The 25,221-nt window shown below is 40.1% G+C and overlaps 1 protein-coding gene across 11 annotated transcripts in view; it reads left to right on the top strand.

The window, feature by feature from the left end:
* ABLIM1 (actin binding LIM protein 1) overlaps positions 1-25,221 on the top strand; it is a 402,054-nt gene that overhangs the window by 192,920 nt on the left and 183,913 nt on the right. For all 11 annotated transcript variants that reach the window (XR_011970213.1, XR_011970209.1, XR_011970210.1 and 8 more), the window contains one exon: positions 20,508-20,642. Coding sequence is in view for 1 of the 11 variants with exons in the window: in XM_072623263.1 (XP_072479364.1) it covers positions 20,508-20,642 (135 nt within the window). In the remaining 10 variants the exon portion in view is untranslated. Of the gene's footprint in view, positions 1-20,507; positions 20,643-25,221 lie in introns of those variants that run through there.

Genomic DNA, 25,221 nt, shown 5'->3' with positions numbered 1-25,221 from the left:
AGCCATGCTAAGAAAAAAAATGAAGTCACACCAGCCAAATTCCACCACTTCACTTTAATTAGAATAAAAAAAAAATCAAACTAACAACCACCCACTTATCTTGTGCTTCATTATTTTGGCAATACACCAAAATGGATTTCATTGGAAACTTATCACTGGGGAAAAAAAACCAAATTACTGACCACCTAATGTAGCGGGACTGAATGTAGTCCCACAGCTACTATATACAAAGAAGTCATTTAAAGATGTAGCAAAGCAATTTTATGCAAAGCTTTATGCTCTTGGTATGTAGAAAGTTTTGTAATATTCATATGAAATTATTTGAAATAGCCTTTTTGAATTTTTAATAGAGGAAATTCTGAGTTTTAGCTTCTTCTTGGACCATATCCAAGATTGCCTATTCTATACAATATTCACTTTAAGAAAAGAAAGGTTTGAGAGAATATCAGAGTCCAATAAAATATTTCTGTATCTAGGACTACTCTTCCAGTCTCTAAATGATCATTTTTTCAGAGGACATCATCATACTAAAATTATCCAGGTCTCCTTATGACCTATTATTTCTCCTCATGGAACCCCTGTAGATATACTTTATCTTGTCACATTTCACATACAGGAATTCCCAATGAAACAACGTAAAATGTCTCCTGCATGTGATTTGCAAAATCATTCCTCTGCAGTTTTGTCCCAAGCCTGCCCAACTCAGGATTGAAAGAACAGATCAAAAAATAACTACATGAGCCAGGAACTGAAAGGAATATGCATTATTTATTGACTAATAAACATAATTTATTATGGCATAAAATACTTATGCTCAAAGGCTTGTGGCATTAGGTATATCAATATCATTGAAGTAGTTGTGGGTAAACAGCTGTAATTCTTCTGCAATGCAGTGGAGATCTCCCTCACCCTCAATAATTTTTTCTTTGTTATAGGCAGACTTCAGTGTACACTGGCCATCTTAGAAAGTCTCTGGATTCCTGTTCCAGTTAGTTGAAAGGGTGACCTGCTCCCTTTAAAACAGATGGCAGCTTAGATTGGCATATAATACCCTTATGAGAGTGGAATTAGTCAGCCACAGTCAAAGTGGGACCTGTCACAAATTTAAGCATCCAAGAGACTCTTCTTGGAAGAGTCAAACTAAAATTGAGTGGTTCTGAAGGCTCACTGTTTCATCGGAAATGTCAAATTAAAAGAGGGAAAAGAAAAGAAAATTAGGTCTGGAGTTTCTGTAAATAGTCACAGGCTCAGAATTGCCACTGAGTCCAGGTCTTGCCTTTCAGATTTTTTTGGTATTATTTTTCTCTGATACCTGTGTTAAAAATAATTTATGATTGAATGAAGTAAATGTTCACTGTTTGCTGATTTTAGATGATACCCCTAGTAATCAGGTGCCTTTCTTCTTCCCACCAACTCCACCCCTAGAATTGAATTCTATTTATCTCTTTCTTTGCCTCCAGGATTAGAGATCCCTGTTATGGTACCAGGTCATAGGGCAGGCTTATACCTTTAGGCTCCAAGTTCCGGCTGCTTTACAGTGGATAAGGATAAACGAGGAAAATGATGAAACAGACTTGGTATCTCTGCTAGGATATGTACCATTAGTTCATCTCAAACTGGTAGAGGTATATTTTACTGTGGGGTATAGCTTTGTTCCTGAGAAATGAGAAGTAATTAATTTTGTGAAATGTCTTATTTTAAATTTATTAGTAAAGATTATAACTTAAAATAAAAAGGTGATAAATCATATATATATATATATAATATTTTATCATGAATATTCCTTTTCCTTCATGACTTACTAAACTAGTAGTAAGGAATGAATTTGGATTTGTACACCTGGGTGGTCTGATTCTAATCCCATCTTTTCCCTCCAATAAGCACTTATTAAGTGCCTACTATGTACAAGGCATCAGTGTCAGATGCTGAAGAGGCAAAGATGAAATGAGCAAAATTACTTTCTCCGAAGGAGTTAGTATTTTATTGGGGGATGGTGTTGTGTCTCCTGCTGCCTGAATGGTGAGCCCTGTTGAGTGACCTTATAGACAGCAAAGGTAGCAGATGTTAGTATGCGAAACCAGACCCCAATGGGGAATCTAGTGCTAATGAGTCGAATATAACTTTTCTAAATAAAGACAGCATGATTTAATGGAAAGGGCATTGAATTTGGATGTGGGTTCTGCCCCTTATATTTACAGCCTCAGACAAGTCACCTCTCTGGGGCTCAGTTTCCTTCTTTGTAAAATGAAAGTTTATACTAAGTGACCTCTGAGGTCCCGTCCACGTCCTCTGTTATCTTATGGTTATTTTTAATGCCCTTCTCTTTTAATTTGGGTTCCCATAAGAGTTTCCCGGCAGCAGTCACTTCCTGTCTCCAAGTCAGGCAAGAGGTTTGTTTCCCAGCATTCATTAAAGACATGGAGTTCTGCCACCAGAACTCAGCGTTAGTATTCATTTGGTTCGTTTTATTTCCAGTGTTGGTGGTACGAGGTGTCAAACCCAGATTCTAGAGTGACCTGAAAAGTTAGATCAAATTTCAGAAGGGGTTTTCTCCCTTCAGAGACTAGGAATCTTGAGATTAATGACTGTCATTTCAGTTGCTGAGGTGTGCCTCAGACAGGTGGGAGGAGGACGCTTGGTAGGAGCTGATTTTAATCTGTTCCTAAGATTAAGTCTTGGGTAGAAGGCAGGTGTGGTGCTGCACAGGAATCTGTGTCATTTGCTTTTGTAGGGAGGTATGTGTGGCTCTAGTATGTTTTTGTGTCCAGGAAAGAGACCTGTTCTTTTCTTAAGAATTAACTGGATTTGATCCTGGTTCATTTCTACAATTGGGAAATGAATCCACTTACACCAGGCTGACAGTATCATTTAGTTGTCTTGGGGAAGTCAGAGCATTTGGTCTCCAAGGAAAAGGTAAATTAAACATATCAGAGGCTTAGGATACAATCTTCAAGTGGGCAGGCTTGACTTTCTACAGGGCTAGAATGAAGCCATCAGGATCTCACATCTGATAGGGGTGAATAAGCCGAGGCAGCCTGATCCTTCGTGCCTAGTAATCCAGCTTTGCCAAACTAACATTGTATAAGAAAATTAGGTCAGGAAAGCCAATTAATGAGAAGGCTCATTTTGGGTCTCTAATGGAAGGGAAGCAGAGTACAGCATCAAATAACTACCACTTGCCACAGCAGGAAACAGGGTTTTGGGTAAACTGCAAATTAATCACTCCATACACTTATTTAAACTTGAGTGTTTCTTCTTCCTCAGACACAATAACAGTGAAAGTCTTACATCAAGGATAGAGTAGTAGGTGGGGGAGGCATACTTTGGAGATGTGAAAACAGTCATTCTAACCACAAAATGGTGACTCTGGGGTAGGGACAGAGGGTCTAGAACTGGAAAAGATCTTAGAGACCATCTAGCCCATTCTCCTTATTTACAGATGAGAAACTAGGTACAGAGAGGGCTAAGTAACTTGCCCACAGTCACACAGTAAAAGAAAATATCTTGGGCATAGGATATAGATCTAGAAGACGCCATAGATGTCATGGGATCCAACTTCCCCATTTCACAGATAAGGAAACTGAGGTCCAAAGTGGTTAAATGACTCACCTGAGGTCACATAGGCAATAAGCAGCAGAACTGGTAAATGTATTTGACATTTAATGTGAGAGAGGAAGCCTTCATGGCCTAGGTTTACAGATAAATAGAATTCTTAGCTTCAGCATGTTTATTTTGTTATTACAAATTCAAGTATTTCCCCCCTCCACTTTTTTTCCTACTGCTTATTCTATCTGGCATGGAAAACAGTGTTATGGTGATAACCACTTTAAGAGGTAGCCTGATGGAATGGATAAGTGGTGGACTGGGAGTCAGGAAACCCTGTGTTCAAATCCTACCCCTGACACTTAAACTTCTGTTTCCTCATCAATAAAACTAGAATAATAATCCTTAGTATCTATTTCACAGGGTAGTTGGAAGACTCAAATCAACCCTAACGTATATAAAATGCTTTGTAAGCTTTAAAACAATGCATGAATCCATGATCATGATTAATATTCTCCTGCTTTAATGAGCTACCAACATTTTGGCATGTGTTTTATCCCTGGATCCTCACCATTCCTTCTCTGCAGCTAGGTGACACAGTACGTAGGGTGCGGGGCCCAGTCAGGAAGACGTGTTCAAATCCAGCCTCAGATGTTTACAAGCAGTGTTACCCTGAGCAATTCACTTAACCAATGCTTGCCTCAGTTTCCTTATCTGCAAGAATGGGAGTAATAGTAGTATCTGCCTTACATGGTTATTGCAAGAATAAAATGAGATATTTGTAAAGTATTTTTCAAACCTTAAGAGATGCCAGCTAATTATTATTTTAGATTTTCTGACTCAAAGTCAAACATTCTTTTTTCAGTTGTAATAGTAGCTCATATTTGTGTAGCACTAGAGGGGATTACAACAACCCTGTAAAGTAGAGAGTGTAAATATTATCTCCATTTTACAGCTCTGAAATTCCTGCCCTGGGGCCCCTGCTTGTCTGATAGGGGACACCTCATGGCCTACTATATCAGACTGGCCCCAGCTAGGTTTCACTTTACTCTATGCCCATCTTCTCCCTATTCCCTTCCCTTTTTCTAGTTCTGGAACCATAATCAAAACAGTACTTCAGTGCTATGGAGAGAGTATGGTAATCTTTGGCTCCATTCGCTATCTTGATGACTTTCCAAAACAAAATTGCTCCACCCTGACTAACTCCTCATATGTTACCTTCTTCTACTAGATTGTAAACTCCTTCTGGGTAGAGAATATCTTTCTTCTCTTTAATTAAAGAATGTCTTCTCATTAATTAGAGAATGTCCTTCTTATTAATTGAATCTCAGAGGCCTCGTGCCTGGCCTGTAATAGGTGTTTAATAAATGTTGATTGGATGGGATTGTCTTCACTTGTATATTTGTAGTCTCAGCAGTTATTATGGCACTTGATACTTAATGATTTGTTATTCATTCATTCATTCATTCATTCATTCATTCATTCATTCATTCATTTATACATGTGAGCAGGAGCTTTGTTTCCTGGATAGAGTTTGGTCTTTCTGTCCCTCAAGTCACACACAGGCTTTGTGACCTTGGGCAAGTCAATTTGGAGGTGTTCTAAGGCAACTGACTAAGCCTGTAAGTTTCAGAGAAGGTGCAACCTGCCTTAATAGAGTTTCCTGTAGCAAAGAGCTCATAGGTCTGGTCCCTCTTCCTGTCTTATTCATTTATATATGAGCAATTACCTGGCATTTATTTTTAAATATTTTCTTTAATCCTACTTTGTTCATACTTTGATACACTCATAGGTTTTCCCAAATGGAATGAAATAAAATTCTTGAAGCTAGAGACTGTTTAATTTTTGTCTCTGTGTCCCTAATACCTAGGACATAGTAGGGATTTAATGGTTGGTTGAGTATCAGAGTTTTTCAATCAAGAATCAGCTATTACCATGTGCCAGGCACTGTCCTAAGAGCTTGGAATACTGGGGCAAAAACAATACATACGTATGCAAAAGGTAAACAAAATGAGTAGGTGGTAGATTGGGGGAGGAAGAGGTGAAGAGGAAGGCAACCAGAATTTATTAAGCACCTACTAGGTGCCAGGCACAAAGACTGTCTTATTTGATCTACCTCTGTGAGGTAGGTGCTATTATCCCCATGTTACATTTGAGGAAACTGAGGCAGAAGTCAAGTGACTTGCCCAGGGTCACATAGGTAGTGTTTAGCCATATTTGAACTCAGGTCTTCCTGGCTGCAGGCCTTGTATTCTATCCACTGTGTCTCATCTAGCTTCCAAGAAAAGGTTTCATGCCAAAGGCCCAGGTGTTTGACCTGAGTCCTAAAGGAGACCAGGAATTCTAAGGGGCAGAATTAAGGAAGGAGAATGTTTCAGGTATGAGGGACAACCAGTAAAAAGACAAGAGAAGGAGTGTGGTGTAAAAGGAATCTTAAGCAGGCCAGTGTGCCTGGAGGGGAGTCAGAAGACTGGAGAGGTAGGAAGTGACCTATTCGTGTTCATGAGAGCTTAAATGCTTTAGACGGTAAAGTGACTTACCCAAGGTCAAACAGCTAGTTAGGAAAGGGGCCCAGGCCTCCTTATGACAAAGCCTTCCTTCTTGAGGCCCTTCAGGTGCTACTCCACAGTGCTTCTGTGTGCTAGAGGCGAAGTGGTAGCTTTTCGGCTCCACCTTCATGTTTCTCCTCTTATTATTGTCCTTGACATGTGCTTTTCTTACACAGAAAACACGGAAACCCAGAATAATTTCCTAGTGTATTTATATAATTTTTTAAAGCATTTCCCATCTGGCTACTTACTAAAGCAGCAGGTGTTAACAAAGGAAATCTGAAACAGCAAGGTGTCCAAGCTGCTGGAGGAGAGTTTGAGCTTGAACTTCTCATTGGCAGAGGGTGGGGGCGCCAAACTGCTCCAATGACTATGTGCCTGGATGTTTGTGGAGCGTCTAGTGTGTGATCAGTGAGCAGTAAAACAGGTAGCCACTGCCCTCACATGTCTCATACTGTATTGAGAGAAACCAAGCTAGTATATGTGGAACAGAAATGTCTACAGGACAATATAAACTTGTGTGGTCCAGACCATGTGCGCTGGACGGGTTTAGAGAACAGAAAGATTAGCAAGGACTAAAGAGTCAAGGCATGACTTTAGAAGCCATTCAGGCTAGCCATCTCATCATAGGATGAAACAGAGGCCCACCAAGTTCTTGAAGCAGCTAAGATGGCTTAATGGACAGAGCTCTGGGCCTGGAGTCTGAAAGACCTGAATTCAAATCAGTCCTCAGGCACTTACCTGTGACCCTGGCCAAGTCACTTAACCTCTGTTGGCCTCAGTATATCATTGTTGTTGTTCCATCATTTTGGTTGCATCCTACTCTTCATGATTCCAGCTGAGGTTTTCTTGACAAAATTACTGGAGTGGTTTGCCATTTCCTTCTCCAGCTCATTTTACTGATGAGGAAACTGAGGCGTAGGTTGAAGGAATTGGGGAAGTTTAGTGTGGAAAGGAGACCCAGGGGGAAGATGATAACTTTCTTCAAACTTGAAATGTCACTTGAGAGAGGGATGAGATTTATTCTATTGGGTCCCAAAGTGTAGAATCAGAAGCAATGGATTTAAGTTGTAAAGAAGCCAATTTAGGCTCAATGTCAGGAAAAAAAATCCCCATACTTAATGCTGTCCAGTGGGTTGTTGAGAGATAGTGTGTCATTCCTCTTCAAGCAGAGGTTGGATGATCACTTGTCAGTTACATTAAGGTGAAGATTCATTGCAGATGACTACGTCTTCCAACTCTGCAGTTCTGAAATTCTATGATTTGCCCAAGATCACATGGTTATTTGGTTGACTTTCCTGACTCATGAGACCATGTTTGTTTAGGAGAAAGTAGGACTCGAGCAGAGCCACATGGGAAGGGTTCCAGTCAAAGGGAGTGACAGGAGCAAAGGCAAAGATGCAGAAACGAACATAGGGAAAAGGACAACATGCATGTTGCCCATTGGTGAGGGATAAAGTTGGGGAGGTAGATGTGGGCTAATTATGGAGGACCTTGAAAGTCAGCAGAGGAGGTAAAGTAGGATAGGTTCAGAAGAATGAAGCTGTTTATGGTTTCTGAGCCAGGAGGATGAAAGTGGTAATCTAGGAAAGTTTACTTTAGGAGTGGTATTTTATTGTATCATCTGTATAACCTGTACAACACTCCCCACAACAGGCCATGCTGGTAGGGTGGTGTAATCACTGGTTATTTCCATTTTACAGATGAAGTAACTGAGGTTCAAAGAATTTAAATGATGTATGTAGGGTCACATAGCTCACATTAGAACCGGAACTGGGATAATGTTGAATGAAATTTCTACTATATTGAATAAATAATAGCAGTAGATCAGCCAGCATTTATATAGCACTTTAGTTTTACAAAGCACTTTACATGTATTACTTAATTTGATCTTTGCAACAATCCTGTGAGGTAGATGCCCTTATTGGCTCTATTTTATAGATGAAGAGATTGAGGCCAAGAGAGGTTAAGTGACTATCCCAGGGCCACACAACTAGTAAGTATCTGAGGCAAGATCTGAATTCAGGTCTTCCTGACTCCAGGTATTGCACTCTATCTACTGCACCATCTAGCTTCCTAGAATTAGTCAAGGTAGGAGGCTACTGCATTGTTCTAGTGGAGGTCTAGATTAGGGTGATGCCTGTAGACATGAGCATCAAAGATTACATATGAAAGCTGTCTCAGAGAAAGAATTGGCAGGATGTGGTGCCATGACTGGTCCTAGAGGCTGGAGGAGAGTGAGGATGTCCTCAAGGTGGCAGCCTTGAGTGACACAGGTATTGAGGAGAGAGAGGGGTTTAGAAGGGGAGATTCATCCAGCTTTGGAGAGGCTGCATCATAGAGTGGAAAGAATGCTGGATTTGGAGTCAGGAGACCTAGATCCAAGTCTGAGTGTTGGTGTGTATTAGTTGTGTGAATTTGATCAAATCACTTCACCTCTGAGACAATTACCTCCTCTATAAAGTGGGGGTGAGAGTTGGGAATGGAAATATTCATACTATCTTACCCAACAGAGTGGCTGTGATGAAAGTGTTATAGAGATATACATTATAATTACTATAATTATCCTGTTACCTGAGGATTGGGGTTATTTCAAATAATTAAAGTAAGTTGAACTTACTTAGAGAAGCAAACTGCTTCTCTAAATTTCTACAAGTTTCCCACTTTGGGAACCTGGATGTTCAAAATGTGCTTTCTGAGCAATATTCCCTATCCAAGACAGCTAGATGGTCCAGTGAGTAGTGATGAACTTGGAGTCAGGGAGACCTGGCTGCACCTCTTATCTCAGATACTTACTAGTTATGTGGCCCTCAACAATTCACGTAACCTCTCTTGGCCTCATTTTCCTCATCTGTAAAATGGGCATAGGATTGTTGTGAGGATTGAATGGATAATATAGATAAAGTGCTTTGCAAACCTTAAATAAATTTATATGTATGAATGTGTATATACACACATATATATACACACAAATATATATAATACACACATATATGTATACATAGATATACATTACTACACACACATATATTTATTGTCATTCAGTCATGGCAGACTTTTTGTGACCCTGTGAACCATACTGTCCATGGATTTATTTGTTTGTTCGTTTTGGCAAAGATACGAAAGTGTGTTGCTATTTCCTTCTCCAGTGGATTAAAGCAAACAGATGAAGTGACTTGTCTAGGATCACACAGCTATTAAGTGTCTGAGACCAGATTTGAACCCAGATCTCCCTGACTCCAGGCTAAGCTCTCTATCCACTATGCCATTTAGCTGCCTCTCTCTTCCATACATGTATGTGTGTCTGTGTAAATGTGTGTATACACATATACTTTCTTTGGAATCTATTCCTCCCCTCCCTGCTGTGCATTAAACCTCCAGCCCACCCTGGTTCTGAAATAAAAGGGGACCATGATATTCCTGAGCCAGCAAAGTTCTGTGTGGTCCAAGTAAGCCAAGTAAGCTACGAATACAAAGTGTTTTTATAGTCTGTCTTCTCAAGCTCTCGTAGGCAAGCAGTCGCTGGGTGAAGATTCACAACTGTTTCTGAAGGATGGTGACCTCTTTCACTAATGCTGTCTGTGGCCTTTTAGCTTAAACCTTACTCTGCCAGGTCAGTGCTATGTGACACGGCACAGGATTTCCACAGATTGGGCTGATCATTAGTGGGAGATAACATAAGCTCTTTAATTAGCCCTGTTGCGACATGTTGTCCACAATCAATGCTCAGAGCATCTTTCCAGGGTCTGGTATTTTGCAATGGGAGACTAATTCAACTTTTGCATTCTTTGGTTAGCCTGGTATGTTTTCTCTTTACTTAGAGAGCAGACGAATGATGTTTTGATTTTTAGCTGAACTCTTAGATGATTCTTATGTTAGGACAAAAATACTATAAGTATGTGTGTAGCGGGGGGATGCATGCATCAAACCAGACCCATAACTGGTGGAGAAAAGACTAATCTAATTTCTTAGACTGCTCTGGAGGATGAAGTAATGACTGAGGAAAGTTTCCCAGTGGAGCCTGTTGGGGCTTCAGTTAACATCCCAAGTATTCCCAAAGTTAGACTAACTGGGTCAGCGTATTTCAGGCTGTAGCACTGGTTCAGAGGAAAGCACCTTTGGGTAACTGTTGTGTAATCGCTGCCATGAGCTGCCAGTGGAATTTCCTTCTTTGGCAGTCTTTCTTTAGAAAAACGAAGTCTCATTGACCTAGAAAAACTGAAGTTGGGGTACTTCCTGAACTCAAGAAGATGGATTAAGCTCAATGACCTCTCTCATCTTTTTTTCTGTAACTCTTTGATAAAATAATAATCTTTTGTTTTTTTAAATGAGCTAATTTTGTTTTTTTATATCAGTCATTTCACAACATTCCCCTCCTCTTCCTCAAGCCGTCTTCTTATAAAAGAAAAAAAGGCTAAGCAAAACTGAACAACCTTTCAGCTTCCAATAGTGCCCCCTACTCGAAAGGAGGAAGGTATGATTCCACCTTCTTTTCCTCTAAACTGTCTCTTTGCATTGAGATTCTACCTGGGGGCCTTTTGGGAGCAAATAAAGACAAAAACAAAAAACAAGGAAACACAATATACCCTCTTCTCTGCTCTGCTCTGTACCGCGGGTGAACATTTAAAATTTTAAAAAGAAAAGAAAGGTCACCCCTGGCTCTGAAAGGCTTTGTGGTGTAATGTATATTTCCAAAGGGAAAAGTTTTCTGGCTTCTGTGGGTAGAATGCATTTGCTGATCCCAGCTCTGACCTTGGAAGCTGGTGCCAGCTTTGGTACTGGCACCTTCATTCAGACAGTGAAATGACTAGGGAAAATGATATTTGTCTTTTCCTGTCACTACTTAGCCTTGCTTGCTTTCTTAACCATAAAAATTCTAGCTAAAAGCGAAAGGGTTTTATACATACTTTTATTTATCAATTCTTTCTCGGGATGCAGATCAGATCTTTCTCCATATGTCCTTTATAATTAATCTGACTTTTTATAATAGATGAAGTGACTTATTTGTTCAAAGTCAGTCTTAAAAGAATATTGCTGGTTACTGTATACAATGGGTTTGCAAAGGGTTTCTTGTACAAGCCTGATTTCCCCAGTTTCATGTGGCTTAGTTAGGAGACCTGTGGCAGGGCTCTGGCATATTCACCTACCAGAGTGTAGTAAGGGTTCACGGACCCCTTTGGCAGCCTGGTCTCTGGAGCCCTTCTCAGACTCACATTTTTAAACAATTGAAGGAAATACAAGATTTCAGTTAGAGGACAGTAAAAATAAAGATATAAAATTTCCCCATCCATGTTCATGGACATTCTGAAATCTAGACCCCAGATTAAGATCCCTTTCGATGAGTGTTCTAATTCTTTTATCCATCTCCTCTGTGTTTGTTTACTTATATTCATTATATCCCCTTGTTCTGGGCAACTACACAGAAATTACTTGTATTTAATGCAGTCTCTGACATATTTGTAGGTCCTTAATCAGTTTGTTGACTTGCCTTGAGAAAAGGTGAAGGATACATAAATCTTTTATTCAAAATACATCCATACATCTGAATTATCACTGAATCCCCAAATTTCAGCTGCTTCACTGAGAGCTGGGAACAAAAATGCTAGGCTGAAAGACATCAAAGATGGCAGATATTTACTGAGTGACATTTGTATCCAAGTCCCTGCGGTATGTGCTGCAGGAGAGAGAGAGTAGTAAAACAGCATCCCTGCCCTACATGTAGGGCCTGACAGTCTAGCTGGGGAAATTAAGATAAGTATACCAATAACTTTAGCTCATGGTATAATGTGATAAATGCCGTATAAAGTGCTGTATGATTGTGATGGAATACTATGATGCTACAAGAAACGATGAGCTCAGGGGTTTTAAATAAACATGGAAAGACACAAAAGAATGAAGAGTGAAATGAGCAAAACCAAGAGAACATTGTATACAGTAACAGCAATATTCTTTTAAGACTGACTTTGAACAAATAAGTCACTTCATCTATTATAAAAAGTCAGATTAATTATAAAGGACATATGGAGAAAGATCTGATCTGCATCCTGAGAAAGAATTGATAAATAAAAGTATGTATATAGAATATTTTACATAAATATACCTATTTGTGTCTAATGGTAGCCAACTCTAGGACTGAGGTGGAGAAAAAATAAATTTATATGATAACTTTATTATATATTTAAAAGAAAGAGCAAGTTAAATACAATTGATTTGTAGTTTTATGTGCAGTCATCTTTTTTATTATACTATGTTATGGAAAAAATAAATCAATTTTTTTAAAAAGAAAAAAATTAAGTGAGTTAAGTAGTTTTCAGAGGAAGGAGATTCTACAGCTTGTTGGCAACGTCAGGGAAGACTTCATGAAGGAGGCCATATTTTGAACTGGGTTTTGAAGGAAAGAAAGATGGCTGGATAATAGCTTACTTTTTGCCAGAGAAAAGTGAACAGGGATGAGGAGGGCAAGCATTACAGACATGTGGAATTGGTTGATCAAAGATACAGCAATGAGAATGGACAGAAGGCTGAGAAACAGTGAAGAGTCATTCCCAGTTTGACTAGAAGTTTTAAGAGATTTGGAAAAGCAAGTTAGAGCCATAATATGGAAATATAATTGTTATTTTATTCATGACTTTCTGATCATAGAAAGAGGTAAGAACTTGTTCAATCATTTTTCAGTCATGTCCAATTTTTCATTGCTCCGCTTGGGGTTATCTTGGCAAGAGTATTTGAATGTTTTGCCTTTTCCTTCTCCAGCTCATTTTCTAGATGAGGAAACTGAGGTAAGAAAAGTTAAGTGATTTTCCCAGTGTTACATATCTAGTAAGTATCTGAGGTCAGATTTGAACTCATGAAGATGAAATCTTCCTGATTCCCAGCTCAGTACTCTATCCACCTAGGTGCCCAGGGACATTAATAACATAATAAATGCATCAAGAATTTTCCAACACTAAAGTAAATTATTCTTAAGAAAGACTATTTTCTTTTTAAAAGTTATTTGCACCCAAATGCCTTCTACTACTATCTCTTCCTTCACCCCTGTGGCACATAATGAAAGTCTTTCTCACTGCCAAAGCAAATCCTTCTACATGCACAAGTGATCTCATTACATTCCACCTTCTCCATCAGTTTTCTCATTACTAGCATCCCCGTCTCTCACTTATCTTCCATCTTTCTCTCTCCACTGGCTGCCCCCCTTACTACCTACAAACATGTCCCTGTCTCCTCCATTCTCAAAAAACCCTTGCTTGATCCATCCACCCCAGCTAGCTGTCTCATATCTCTCCTTCTTGTGGCTAACCTCCATGAAGTCACTGTAACAGAAACTTTCACTTCCTTTCTACTCACTTCTCTTCTGAACTCTGTCTTCCTACCTGTTCTCTCCAAAGTTACCAATTGTTTCTTCAAATCTAAGGCCTTTTCTTAATCAGCATTCTTCTTGACCTCTCTGCAGCCTTCAACACTGTTGATTACTCTTTTCTCTGTGATATTCTCCTTCTAGTTCTCCTCCTATCTATCTGACCACTACTTCTCAGTCTTCTAAATCACACCCACTACGTGTCCACAGAGCTCTGTGCTGGGCTCCCTTTTATTCTTTCTCCATACTATTACACATGGTAATCTCATTCAACTCCCCATAGATTCAATCATCATCTCTATAAAGATGATTCTTAGGTTTGTTTTTCTAGGCCTAAGCTTTCTAGACCTCTGGTCTCACACTTCCAATTGCCTATTGGACATCTCATGCCCTGTAGACATCTTAAACTCAACATATACAGAACTTAAACTCATTGCCTTTCCCTCCTCTTCCCTTTTTTGAGTGCCACCATCCTCCTAGTCACCCAGACTCTCAACCTAAGTGTCATCCTCAGCTCTTCGCTCTCATACCTGTTTCCTTTCTATTCCCATTTAATTTTCTCCAAAGATCTATCATATCTACCTTATCCAGAGTTTTATTTACCTCCTTAACCTCTTTCTTGTTTATTTTAAGGTTGGATTTATCGAGTTCAGAGAGGGGGAGGTTGAGGTCCCCCACTAGTGTAGTTTTGCTATCAATTTCTTCCTTCAACTCCCCCAACCTCTCCTCTAAGAATCTGGATGCTATACCACTTGGAGCATACATGTTTAGTAATGATATTGCTTCATTGTCTATGGTGCCTTTTAGTAGGATATAGTTTCCATCCTTATCCCTTTTGATTAGATCTATTTCTGCTTTTGCTTTGTCTGAGATTAGGATTGCTACTCCTGCCTTTCTTACATGAGCTGAAGCACAATATATTCTGCTCCATCCTTTGACCTTTATCCTATGTGTATCCCCCCGTTTCAAATGTGTTTCTTGTAAGCAGCATATTGTTGGATTATGGCTTTTAATCCATTCTGCTATCCGTCTCCGTTTTATGGGAGAGTTCATCCCATTCACATTCACAGTTATGATTACAATCTGTGTATTTCCCTCCACCCTCTTTCCCACCATTTGTGCTTTTAACTCTCCCGTCTCCCTTCCCCTCCTCAATAGTATTCACTTTTCTCCCCCTCCTCCTGCAGCCTTCCCCTCCTTCTTTTAGCCCCCCTCCCTTTTAGTCCCCTTTACTCTTATTGCTTCTTTCCTCCCTTTTAGCCACCCTCCCCTTTCTTCCCCCTTCCCCTCCTACTACCTATAGAGCTAGTTAGGATTATCTGCTTAAGGTTATTGTTCCCTCCTTTGAACAAATCAGATGAGAGTACCTCTCAAACAATGCTCATCTCCCTCCCCTCCTTCCCTCTACTATGGTTTTGTACTTCTTCCTGTGATATAATTTGCCATTTTCTGCTTCCCCCTTTCCACACCTCCTATTACATTCCCTTCTCATACTTAAATCATATTTTTGCCATGACATCATTTACTTTATGCCCGTTCCCTCTACATATATCCCTTTTATCATAATAGCTGCACAGTTCTCAAGATTAACAGGTATCATCTTCTCTTACAGGGAGGTAAACAGATTGCCCTAATTGAGTAGCAAGTTTTTGTTTTTGTTTTTTCCCCTCTGTTTACCTTTTTATGATTCTCTGGAGACCTGCATTTGAAGATCAAATTGTCTATTGAGTTCTGGTGTTTTGGTCAGGAAGCTCTGGAAATCCCTTATTTCGTTGAATGACTTTCTCCTTGCCTGAAATGTTATGCTGAACTTTGCTGGGTAGTTGATCCTCGGTTGGAGTCCCAACTCCTTTGCCTTACGGAATATTGGGTTCCAATTCTTTCGATCTTTTAATGTAGAAGCTGCAAGGTCCTGTGTGATCCTGACTGTGTGACCTTGATATTTAAATTGTTTCTTTCTGGCTGCTTGTAGTATTTTCTCCTTCACTTGATAGCTCTGGAATTTGGCAACTATATTTCTTGGGGTTTTGAGTTTGGGATCCCTTTCCGGTGGGGAACGGTGGATTCTTTCGATGACTATTTTGCCCTCTGAGTCTAGTACTTCTGGGCAGTTTTCCTTGATGATTTCCTGGAAGATATTGTCCAGACTCTTTTCTTCATCATGGGTTTCTGGCAGGCCAATAATTCTTAGATTTTCTCTCCTGGATCTATTTTCCAGGTCAGTTGTTTTTCCAATTAAATATTTTAGATTTTCTTCTATCTTTTCATTCTTTAGATTTTGTTTGACTGATTCTTGTTGCCTCATTGAGTCATTAGTTTCTACTTGCCCAATTCTAATCTTGATCGTATTGTTTTCTTCAGTTAGCTTTCGCATCTCCTTTTCCATCTGGCCAATTTTTCCCTTTAAGGAGCTATTTTCTCCATTTAATTTTTGTACTTCTTTTTCCATTCGACCAATTTTCCCAGTTAGGTTTTGGGTTTCCTTTTCCATCTGATCAATTTTCCCTATTAGGTTTTGAGTTTCCTTTTCCGTTTGATTAACTCTTCCTTTTAGGGAATTATTCTCTCCAGTTAATTTTTGAACTTCCTTTTCCATTTCTTCAATTTTCTTTTTCAGATTGATGTTCTCATCAGTGAATTCTTTTTTTATGGTTTTAAAATCATTGGCCAGTTTTTCTTTTATATCCTTCTTCAGACGTTCCAGGTAATCTAGTTGTGCTTGCGAGAAATTCATAGTCCCATCTGAGGTTTCAGATGGAAGTACAGTCTCAGCTCTGACCTCTTTGGTGTTTGTGTTTTGGTCCTTATCCCCATAGAAAGATTCTATGGTTTTTTCACTTTTCGTCTGCTTTTTCCGATTCATGATGTTGGCTGAGTGTTGTAGCTTTTGGTTCTTTCAGTCAGAAGATACAGATCTTTTAAGTTGAGTTGATGTTTGTCTAGGCTAAAAGCAGGCTTTTTTTTGTTGTTGTTGTTTCCCAGATCAGCCCTGGGTTTAGCTTGATAGGTGTGTGGGAGGTGTGGTCTGGTCTCAGGATATCTCCTCAGCTGGCCTGAGGCAAAGGCAAGGTCCGGGGGATGGTGATCCCAGCTTCCCTATTGTCTTCCCTTTTCCCCTGGAGGGCTGGGGCACGCCTAGAGGCTAATGCGTGTTCCTCCCGGGCTGCGGCTTGCTTGGGTCTCAGTGCGAATTTTTCTCTGCCCTGGGTCGTCTGTCCCTCCAGATAGCCTCCACCACGGTAGGAAGAATCCCCCTTTGCCACCTCTCCAGCCTCTGGTGTTATGAGACCACCCGCCCCCTTCTGCTGCTCCCACTGATCCAGGATCAATCTGGGGAAGAATTTTATGGTTCCCTCACGGTCATCGGGGGGGAGGGGAGAGCACTTACTGATCACTCCGGCATCCCAGCTCCTGGATGTTCAAGTAGTGACCCACTGAAGTCCCGTCTTTAGGCTGAAGATTTCAAAGGCTGTTGCGCTGATATCGTTGGCTCGGCCTGGCTTATCTCCTGCTCCACTGGTCTCTCCCGCCACTCTCGGGCCCCTCGGGTCGCCTCCGCCCTGCCGCGCCGACCGCGCTGCGCTGTGCGCCGGGGTCTTACCCCCGCGGAACAGATCCCTCCCGTGGACCTTCCAGTCCAGCCTGGGCTCCAAATCTGTCAAAGTCCGTCTCCCACTGGATTCTACACCTCCAAAGTCTGGTCAGACTCTCCCCCCAGATATATCCAGAGGAGTTTTTCCAGGAGCTTAGGTGAGTCGTTGCTTTCACTCCGCCATCTTGGCTCCGCCCCCCCCCATACCTGTTTCCAAGGCCTATTGATCTTCATAATACTTCTCACACTTGCCCTCTTCTCTCCTCTGTCTACTGCCTCCACTACCAGCCCTCATCACCTCTCATTTCAACTATTGCAAACTTCTGATTGACTTCTCTGCCACTAGTGTCTCCCCGCTCCAGATCATCTTCCACTGTGCTGTCAAGTGATGTTCCTAAAGTTTGGGTTTGACCATATCATACATATACCACTCCTTCTACTCAATAAACTTCGGTGACTCTCTGTCACCTTGAGGATCATATATAAAATATTCTGCTTGGCGTTCAGAGCCCTTCATAAGTTGCCCCCTCCCCACTTTCCAGGCTTCCTACATCTTCCAAGGTACTCTTGTAATCCCCATGGCCATGTCCTCACTCTTCCTTGAATAAGACATTCCATCTCTGCCTCTGGTTTCCTTGTATTCCTTCAAGTTCCAGCTAAAATCCCTTCTTCTAAAGAAAGTCTTTCCTGATGCCCCATGTTTTTAGTGCTTTCCCTCTGTTATTTATTTCCTACTTATGCTGTATATAGCTTGTTTGTCTGTAGTCTTTTCGTATTTCTCCCATTACGCCATGAGCTCCATTAGCACCAGGGACTATTTTTTGCCTTTCTTTGTATCACTAGAGCTTAGTACAGTGCCTGGCACATACATAGTAAGTACTTTATAAATACTTATTTACTGACTCACTGGCAGGAGAATTCCTGTTTGACCTTGGACTATCTTGCTTTCAAAGTCACTGGTTGTTCATGAATCCTTTTTTGAAAGCCACAGCTTTATGACCTTAGATAATGCTGACTCCAGTAACAAATAGAAGTTTCTAAGGGAGCTCCCAGGAGAGCTAGATAGGGAAACTCCTGTTGAGTTAACAAGTTAATGCTGAGACAGGGCAAGTTCATAGTCTCAGGTAGAGTGTGCATATCAGGTGTTCAAACGGATAGCTACACCTGATCTTACTAACAAGAAACAAGTTGTTTCTCTATGCTTAGCCAGATACTAATGGGATCTTTGGACTGGCTTGTTTAAATTCCTTTCTTGGAGGGGAGGGGGAAGGGAATAAGAACACTGCCAGTTTGAAAAAGAAACAGTGAGTAATTATATTTGTAAAACTCCAACATTCCTTGCTGAGAGGTGCTTTCTAAGTACCAAACTAGAACATTTTTGAAAAGTCAAAAACATTCCTTTCTCACTAAGAGCCCAGGACTTTGCCTACCCAGGACAGTTACAACAGCCCAAGCCAAGCTCCTGCAGCCAGAAAAAAAAAAATACTAGTCCTTTTGGGGGGTGGTGTGTGTGTGTGTGTGTGTGTGTGTGTGTGTGTGTGTGTTTAGGGGGAAAACTGACCTATTAGAGAAACACAGACAATTTGAGAATGATTTACCAATTTAGTAGGGTGGGGACTTCCCACCAAATAATATGAAATCAACCAGAAAACATCACAGAATCTCAGTCATACTCACTGTTTGCCTCAAACTAGTATTGGTTCTTCACAGTTGCTCAACTTCTGTCCACTCTGACCTCTGTGCTTTTGATCAACCTATTCCCTCTATTTGAAATGCTTGCCCTCCAATTCCTCTCACCATTCTATTTAAAAGTTAAACAATATCTATTCATCCTTCCTTCCTTCATCACTCAATTCAAAATATAGCTTTCTTCATGGTCTTCCTTGATTCCACCAGTGATTCCATCAGAAGATTCCACCTTCCTCCAAACGCCCATAGTTCTTCACACTGAGCAGGAGAGGACATGGGAAAGGCAGGATGTGGTCCCTGGCTCATGGGGTGCTGATTGACTCATGTTCAATGATGATGAACGGCATAAGACCGCTCACTCATGCATAGGAATTTTTTGGAAAGCAAAGCCCTTTCCACACAATAGCCTCCCGATGAGGTTAGCACAAGCATTATTGTCCCTGTTTCATACATGAGAAAGCTGACAAGTAGAGCTGGGAAGTGAACTTGCCTAAGGTCCCACAGTGGCGGAGCGGGGACAGCCCGGCTTTCCGACTTCATGCTGCCTGTGGAGGAAAAGACATGGGAAATAATGTCAGAAAACCTGGGTTCAAGTCTCACCTTTGCCCCTTACTGTATGACCTTGAGCAAATCCTTTCAGCCCTCTGACCTTGCTCCCCTCAACTGTAAAATAGAGTTACCTACTCTTCAAGGTGTGATGAAGAAAACTTTGTGATGCCGTTCTGATCCCTTACTCTCCCCTGCCCCCGACTCTAACTACTGACCTCTCCTTTAAGTCCCCTCTAAAATCCTGCTACATGAGGCCTCTTAATTCCAGTGACTTCCCTCCAATAACTATTCCCTGTTCATCCTTTATATGGGTTACTTTGCATATAGTTGCTTACATGTTGTCTCTTTCATTAGATTGGAAGCTCCTTGAGGGCAGAGATCATCCTTTGCCTCTTCTTGTATTCCCCAGCACTTAGCACAGTGCTTGGCACATAGTAGGTACTTAATAAATGTTTGCTGATTGGTTGATTAATTGATTTAGAGGAGGGGCAAAGAGGGAGAACTGAATGTAAAGCAGGGAAGATTTCATAAAGAAATAATCATGGTACTTATATTATTTGTGTGTGTGTGTGTGTGTGTGTGTGTGAGGTTTTGCAGGAGCACCATGGTATGGTAAACAACAATAATAAAGATAATTAAAAGTCTTGGAATTAGAATGGTGAGACCTGGATTCAAATACTGGTTTATTGCCTGTGTAACCTTGGGTAAATCACTTATCCTCCCTGGGCCTTCATTTCCCCAAATGTAAAATCAAGGATTTGGACTAAATGGCATCTGAGACCCCTGCTAGCTCTAAGATCTGTGACCCTTTTATCCTATGATTTGTACCAGTTCTCTCTAGCTCCCAAGTTAGCTTAATAACTCTGTTACATCCTACTTTTTTATCTGTAAAATGGAATTAATAAAGTTTATACTACCTACGTCTTAGAGCTATTGGAGAAAGTGTTTTGTTTACCTTGGGGCACCCTAAATGTGGACCATTTTTATTGCCAAAATTACAAATTCTTACATATAAAATAGTTAATAAATGTAACTGCAGCATCTATCTTCCAGGTTTGTTAAGGGCCAAGGGAGGAAAATATAAGTAAAGTCCTTTGCAGACTTTACTGTGCTCTGTCCAGGACGCCTATCATCCTAATAGTAATTGACAGCAGCATTTGGGGGTACCAGTGACACCCGTTAACATCAGTGCTTGTGCTTGTGTTGATGGAATCTTATTTTTGGTTTCCAGTGGCCCACGCTCAGGACCCTCATCACCCATCGGAGAAGCCTGTCATTCAGTGCTACAAGTGTGGAGAGCCATGCAAGGGTGAAGTGCTCCGGGTTCAATCCAGGCATTTCCACATCAAATGCTTCACCTGCAAAGGTATTGTGTCCATGTACTTTCTGGCTTGGCCGTTTATGGCTGTAGGCTATTAGGGCAGAAATGGGACCTTTAGAAGGTACTTCATCCAACTTCCTCATTTTACAAAAGAAGAAACTGAGGCCCCAAAAAGGGAAAGGACTTACTTGTGGTCATACTTCTCAAACTGGAACTTAAATATCTCAGCTCTGTCTAGTGTTTTTTTCCCAGAAACCATCTTACCTCTTTTTTCTCTGCAGTCTACCTCAGAGATGGGGTGAATTTTAAATTTTACCCTAGGATAATAACTGTAATTTACTGTTGTGGTTTAAGCAATATTCTCTTCACACTGTAACCTGACAAAGGCCCTACATTTATTTATTACTTATAAAAGGTTGTCTGGTAAAAAACAAAGACTGTGGGTCACCAACCTGACGATCAGGATATACAGGCCCTAAACCATACCAAAATTACTGTTTGGAGGAGGAAGGTTGCACCTTGCCTCATTTTTTTCTTGCTTTGTAGAATGCAGAGAATGACTGTACGAATGTATCCTCTCTCATTAAAAAAAACAACAACAATAAAAAACAAAAGTGCAGGCAATCTTTTAGAAGTGAAATTCCCGGCTTCTCAAGTCCCCTCACCTCTTCTTCTGTTTTCTTGAGTGGATAGCCATGATGGGTGATTGAGTGAGCAAGGACCTTTGCTGCTCAAAGATATCTTCCCTCAGAGGGTCTACAAATTTGATATTTTCTTGGCTTATTAAACTCCTCTATTAAAATGAAAATAACCCCTGAGAATTTTAAGCTATCCCTAGTCACTCACACTTGAACGGAAAATTCCTTCCTCAGATGGATGCCAGCTTCCTCTTGGGAAGCATGTGAATTTGATTTTGTGTGGACAAAGGAAGGAGATCCCTGAAGCTCTAGGCATTTACAGGATGACCTTAGAAAGGTGCTAGATACCTGAGGGTGTGGTGGTAAAAGTTTTGGAAAAGAGAGGGTACCAAACATGAATTTTTCCTCAGGCCCTAGCAACCAAGCTTCCTAACAATGGACATCATTTCTTATTCAACCTTTTATACAACCATCATCATTTTTCTTACCTATAGAGGAGAAGGTGTTAGGCTCCGTAATTTTTCAGGTCCTTTCTGGCTCTAGAAACTCTAGATTAGGATTCTAATTCTGGCACCTGACTTGGGTCTCTAGCACTGAGGTACATACAGATATGGACCTTTGGCTGATAGAAATCCTGAAAAGATGTTGTGGTATCTTATTACATTATGTTTCTGTTCAAAATGGGCTTTTCTAGAGTTCTAAAACATTTTCCTCTGGGAAGGAAGAATGGTAGTATGGAAAGAGCACTGACTGGTGCTCTTTTGAGCCCTAGACTCCTGTGACCTTGGGCAAGTTATTTAACTTCCCCAGAATTCTCTTTTCACATCTCTACATTGAGGGAGTTGCTGTTGATGACATCTGCAGATCCTTCCAGCTCCAGACTTGTCAACCAATTATCCTAAATGAGATTTGGCAACCACATTTGAAAACAGAAAAATTGGTGAGATCTCTGCCTGATGGGCTGGCTCTTTTACTTATCGATTGTGATCTTAAGCACGTTATTTCCCCTGGATGAGCTTGTACAGTGGAGACAATGATACTTGAACCATTGACAATCCTGAATTGTTGTGACAACTGCTTAATGTGTGAGAGATGTTATCATTTGGTGTAGCTTAGTCATTTTTCAGTCATATCTGACTCTTTGTGATCCCATTTGGGGTTTTCTTGGCAAACATATTAGAGTGGATTACCATTTCCTTCTTCGGTGGATTAAGGCAAATAGAGGTTACATGACTTGCTCAGGGTCGCCCAGCTAATGAGTGTCTGAGGCCAGATTTGAACTCAACTTGTCCTGACTGCAGGCCCAGCGCTCTATCCACTGGGCCACCTACCTGCCTCCAATTTTAGAAATACATTTAATAATAATTGCAGCCCACACTGATCAAGTTCTATACTTTACAAAGTGTTTGGTATATGTGATCTTCTTTGGTCCTCATACAACGTCTGTGAGGTTGGGGTTATTGTTATCTCCGTTTTACCAAGATGAAAAATACTGAAACTTTTGCCCCAAGTCACTTAATTAATTAATCTGGGGCAGGATTTGAGGCTGTCTTTCCCACTCCAAGTCTAGCACTCCATCCCCTATACCAGTGGTACACTCAAATAGAATTATGGGCCACTAATCCATATATAGGGATCTCTGCAGGCCACGTATTAGCTTAGTTTTAAAATGTAGTGTTATCTAGGCTACTTTATTCCCCATTGCCTCCAGTTAGTATCAGAGCTAAGACTAGAATTCTGTCTCCACTTCGACTCCTGCCAGGTATTTATTACATTTTCATGTCCTTCAGGGGTTTTCCTGGGACTTTACTAAGATGTGATTAAAGGGAGAGAAGGATTTGGAGCTAGGTAAATTTTCTCCCCAAAAATGATTATATATTGGATGTAGTTTATATCTGTTATTGCCAATGGAGATTTGTCTCATATCATGAAATCTCATGTTTAGAGCTTCAGAAGTCTCTTTTGTATGTGGTAATAATATCTATTTTGATAATTTGTTGATATTCTAATCTATTCTGATAATGATTCCTAGAGACTATGGAACCTCTAGGAAATGACCTGGGTTTCTATCTTCTGTACTTTGAATAAAGGGACTAACTGGCCATTATCTAATCTGTGAAAGGCTGACAGATACATGTGCCTCATTTCATATAATAAATGTGTTCTTGAACAGGTTCATTCTTATAGATTGAATTATATGTCAAATCCACCAAGAACTCTGGCCATTATAAGGGATCCCCATCTAATGGAATGATCAATTTCCTAAAATAAATAAACATTGCCTGACCTGAATTTTTTAAATCTGGGGAGTGTGATGTTTTAAAAGTTTGAGAGAGAAAGTTTCTGGATAATTTAATAATTTGATTAATAATGCCAGCAAATTTATTAATAATAGGGTAGCCATTTGGTCATCTCTCAATCCAAAGACCCCCTCATAGGCTCACAGTTTATGTGCCTTTATATAAGAACAGATATTCCTGAGGACAGCAATCAACTCTGATTAATTAACAATTAATGAGAGGATAAATATTACAAGGAAAGGCTGATCAGTATTACACTGAGGGTCTTGGAGTACATGACTTATTGGATCACCCATGGCTTGCTCAAAGAGACTATTTCCATATTACCTGCTGGCAAAAAGGAGAGTCAACATTTTCCCAGACCTGTCTGAGTAAACACAGTGAACAAGAATGTTCCCATTAGATCAAACTTAGAATTTCTTTTTCTGCCTGATTAGATCTTGACCCTGGGTAAATCTTTTAAGAAAGATTTCACATGCTGCTTGATGTCTGGATGAGAAAGTAGAAAAGGAGAAAATCCTTGACTCTGATTTAATGATTAGCTATTAATACAAGAGAGAAATAATCATTTCTCTCAGGAGGGAGTATCATATGGTCATAAGAATACTAGATAGATTCAGACCTGGGTCTGAGTCCCAGTTACTGCCATTTGTGACTTGGAATGAATCATTTTCTCTGAACCTCAAATTTCCTGTTCTCTAAAATGGGCTTTATTTTGAGTGAAAGCACTTGGGGGTATATAGGCCCTGAAAAGTAGGTTATTAAGTAGAAATTGGAGTTGTTATCTTTACTTACAGTTAGAGGTTAGCTCCCAGTGAGAGATTCAGCAAAATCAAGTTCCATTTTGTGTATAGAGTCAAAGAAATATCTTTGCACAACTGGTTTGATGCATAAATAAAATAAGCAGCAGTCTACTGGCCCTTCTCCATCCACCTTTGTCCTCTAAGGATAAAGCTTTCCCTTCTTTAATTAGGACATAAGACTTTAAAATATCATGATTCAAGCACAGGTTTTGATATTGAGAAAACCGCAGGAGCAATAGAGGTAAGAGTGCTTAAATTATATAGGGTAGAATATTAAACTTGCATTTCAACTGGTTCCCTTCCAAAATGATCACAGTGGTCTCCAAAGAATATCCTCAGTATTAGGTGTTAATTTTTGCAGTAAGGTAGAGGAGATTTTAAGGCTCTTTCACATATAATTTGGCTCTTTTGTTTCTCACAACAATTCATTTAATGTAGTAACCCAAGTGATGAACTAAGCAATGCTTAATTAATTAATGAATTTAACCATAAATTTAATTGAAGCTACTAAGAAATAATAATTCTTATAATCTAAATTTCAAGGCTTTCTATTATCTCTTGGATCAAATACAAACTCCATCCTTTGATATTTAAAGTCTTTTGTGACTTGGCCCCAACCTAACTTCACAACCTTATTACAGAACAAAATATCTAATTTTTCCAAGTAGAGTTTAAATATGAATGGTTTGCTATAATTCCCACTGTGCTTTTTCACCTTCAACTTCTCAAGGAACATCTGTAATGCCATATTTTAATGAAAATTAATTAAAATTAGAAGACATATGGTTGCAAAGAATCTAGAGTAGTCTCCTGATGTCCTGAAATGAAGAGGATCTATATTAAAAGACCCAGCTGTTAAATGTAGTGCTAAGTCAGATTGGTG

The sequence above is a fragment of the Notamacropus eugenii genome, chromosome 1, assembly GCF_028372415.1.
Source record: "Notamacropus eugenii isolate mMacEug1 chromosome 1, mMacEug1.pri_v2, whole genome shotgun sequence".
Taxonomy (NCBI): Eukaryota; Metazoa; Chordata; class Mammalia; order Diprotodontia; family Macropodidae; genus Notamacropus; species Notamacropus eugenii.
This window is presented reverse-complemented; position numbering and strand designations above follow the sequence as displayed.